The sequence below is a fragment of the Puntigrus tetrazona genome, chromosome 8 (genome assembly GCF_018831695.1).
Source record: "Puntigrus tetrazona isolate hp1 chromosome 8, ASM1883169v1, whole genome shotgun sequence".
NCBI classification, from domain to species: Eukaryota; Metazoa; Chordata; class Actinopteri; order Cypriniformes; family Cyprinidae; genus Puntigrus; species Puntigrus tetrazona.
In genome coordinates, this window is record NC_056706.1 from 11,561,164 (window position 1) to 11,564,405 (window position 3,242).

General features: G+C 37.4%; 1 protein-coding gene across 1 annotated transcript; it reads left to right on the forward strand.

Annotated features, from left to right (window-relative positions):
- Window positions 1–1,142: 1,142 nt before the first annotated feature.
- On the forward strand, window positions 1,143–3,242 carry ppdpfa (pancreatic progenitor cell differentiation and proliferation factor a). The gene is made up of 5 exons (XM_043246584.1): window positions 1,143–1,300; window positions 2,315–2,413; window positions 2,499–2,576; window positions 2,667–2,763; window positions 2,851–3,242. The coding sequence occupies exons 2-5, from the start codon at window positions 2,359–2,361 to the stop codon at window positions 2,972–2,974; spliced, it is 354 nt and encodes a 117-aa protein (XP_043102519.1). The 5' UTR covers window positions 1,143–1,300; window positions 2,315–2,358; the 3' UTR covers window positions 2,975–3,242.

Below are 3,242 nucleotides of genomic sequence, written 5' to 3' on the forward strand. Positions count from 1 at the left end.
AATAATGAATTGACCCCAAAAACTAAAATCGTCTTTTCCATAACCTCACAGTGAAATTGACCTTTTGCCCACAATATTTGATTCAATTATTTAATTAAATTACTTCGCTTGGAAATGTTAGTATTGCATCTGATTAGTAATTAAATCATTTAGAAACCCCATCTTTTCACCAAATACCTTTATGGGAAAATAAATTTTACCTATTCACAGCGAGAGAGAAAAAAAAAAAAAACAACTACAAAAGGTATTAATCAAGTACCAAAAGAACAAGAATAAATAATTCAGCTCATAATAAACTTTTTAAAGTAAATAGCTCAAATGTCAAATCTTCTACAACACATTGTAGTATATTTTTTATTAGGAAACCGGCAACCTGGGGAAAAAAAAAAAAAAAAAAAAAGTAAATAATTTAGTACACATCTTCGGAGATGACAGATCTGGTGCTTGAGTCTTGTCTCAAGGAAAGCTTTAGCACCTTTGCCCTGAGTAACAAGCAGGGTAATAACCAGCGCAATTTTCAGTGTAGGAAGCATGAAACAATAATAAACAAGTGACAACGAAGCAGGCTCAAAGAAGCCTGGTGTGTTTCAGGACATTCTAAATGTGAGCTGTGAGCTAAGACGTTTTGGCTACAATGAATTACACATACATATATATATATATATATATATATATATATATATATATATATATATATATATATATATACACATATATATAATTTTTACATTTTGTATATATATATATATATATATATATATATATATATATATATATATATATATATATATATATATATATATATATATTTTTTTATTTTCCATTGGAGGTATTGGAGGTTTGCGTTACACGTTTTTTGTTTTTGTTTGGACAACAAACATCCAAGGTACATGAACTTATTGGATAGAAGGAATGGTTAACATATCAAATTCAGCGTTTATCAGCTCTTCTTGACAGCTATGGACACCACGTCCTACTTCGGTGAAACATTGTTTTGACCCGTTAATCCCGTGCCAGTGACTAAGCCACACCCACAAGATCGTGCCAAGGAACAAACCACGCCCACCTCATGTGCCACAGATAAGGAACACGCCTACTGAGAGGGACAGGCTTCAGCGTCACTCAAGTAATAAATAGTCCATGCGCCCTACATGCAGTAGAATTGGGAGCGGAGGAGCGAAAGGCCTTGGAGGGTCTCACCCAAGAACCAAACTACAAATGGGCCCCGTCGCCTAGCGTTTACCCGACCAAGCTTTGCTTTTGGTGCATTACCAACATCAGCACTCACCAAAAATAAAAGGTAAGGAAATTAATAAATAGTTCTGTATCATTATGCTATTTTTTTGGACAGGCAGTTTATAAAGGAAAGCTGTAGTTGTAAATGAAAAGAAAACAACAAGTGATGCAAATGGATAAACTCTTAATGTAATTTAAAGTTGCAACTGATGAAACATAAATCTCTACATGTCCTTCAAAGGCAGCATATCTTATTATTATAAATATTTAGTACCTTCACTACTATAACAGTTTTTTTTCTTTCCGTGCATGTCAGCTTTTCAAAGCACTAGTGTGATTTAAACGTCTCGTCTGTTGTATGTAGCACAGAATGGTATTATCCAGGTCACGTGGTAAATCCCTCTTCCCATCTGGAACCTAACATTGACGTCTGCTGGTCCTTAATGAGAAATATACTTTTTAAATATACAGTAGTCAACATTTGAAGTGGATCAAAACCTTTCATTAAAGTTGACCTAAAACTAAAACAACACCCATTCTTGTTTTAGGACAACTTCGATGAACACTTACGATCTACATCAAATGTTGACTACTGTAATATATAGCTTGAAAATGTCTTAAAGTCCTGAAAGCTTGGTTGGCAACCTTGGTAAACCGTGTGTCATGAAATGTGAGCTATTCTGAATGCTTGTTGCAATGGGGTCGTGGCTGTTCTAAGCAAGTGGGTCGCTGAATATGGAAATGTGATTCTTGAAGTAACAGCTGTTGAGTATCATCACATCAAACTCTACAGAATAAGAATAATATGAAGTGATGGATGTGCAGCTTTAGCTGAACATTCTTATCTTATGTTCAAAAGGGCTCTGTTCATCTCTGAATGCACTGATTAATATCAACATCGCACCAACACCTTTAAACTACTGTGAAAAAGTTGCTTGTTGTGATCCAGATATGGCAAAGCGCGTTTGTGCATCTGCCTACCTGAGATGTTTTCCAAGCTGGCCACATTGTCGTGGTGTCATGCAGCTGTCGTCTTCAGACAGATCAGTCCTCATTACTGCTAAATCTTTTTAAACAGATCTTTCCATCTTTCACACGGTTGAAACTTTGAGGACGGGGAAAATGGCAGCGATTCCATCCAGCGGTTCCCTTATTGCCACCCATGATTACTACCGAAGTGAGTAAATGTTTTTCCTTTCACAATTTTATTTGACTTAAGATCCATAAAATGCAATATTATTTATCATTTTAATATGTTGCAGGGCGCATAGGATCTACATCCAGCAACAGTTCCTGCGGCAGTTCGGAGTACTCTGGGGAGGTCATTCCACACCCACCAGGTATATCAGCAGGAGATATTTAACATCTTAGTACTCAAGTACTACTCATTTTAAAGGAATAGAAGTGTTAATTGTCCAATTCCACGGCAGGTCTTGCACGACAGGACTCTGGCCACTGGTGGTCCAGTTTCTTCTTTGGGAAGCAGAATCAAATGGGGACACTCAATGGATTTGAATCCCAGCAGAAGTGAGTTTGAGAGCAGTTTTGTCTATGCTTTGAGTCCGCTCTTAAATTCTGGTTTTCATGCAAGCTGTTCTTGATATTGATTGGCAGGGCTGGCACCTACACGGTGACAAACGGTCAGGTGACCTGTGTTGCCCGAGAGATTGTGATGAAGAGGCAAATGAGTGAGAGCAGTGACTCTGGGAAGGAGCCTGTATCCCCCGTCCCCTCATAACCATCCTGACCCAACTCCACACCCTTTACCCCTCATCCAGGAGTGACCGTGGGTAGAAGCAGGCGACGGAGGCTCCATTTTTATTTTTAGTAAAAACTGGCTGTTTTTTATGTCATGCTGTGTAGTGCTGTTTTTTTTTACCTATGACCAAAACAACATGGCAAAAATATGCTTTCCATATGAGCTGAGTATCTTAATGTAAGTCACTGTATCACTGGGTGCACTTTGCAATTATATTTGCTATAAATAAATGACTAACTGCAGCCTA

Coding starts and splice junctions, on each gene's coding strand:
- ppdpfa (XM_043246584.1), top strand. CDS start 2,359: ATGGCAGCGATTCCATCCAGCGGTTCCCTTATTGCCACCCATGATTAC. Junction 2,577..2,666: donor GGTCATTCCACACCCACCAG/GTATATCAGCAG, acceptor ATTCCACGGCAG/GTCTTGCACGACAGGACTCT. Junction 2,764..2,850: donor GGATTTGAATCCCAGCAGAA/GTGAGTTTGAGA, acceptor ATTGATTGGCAG/GGCTGGCACCTACACGGTGA.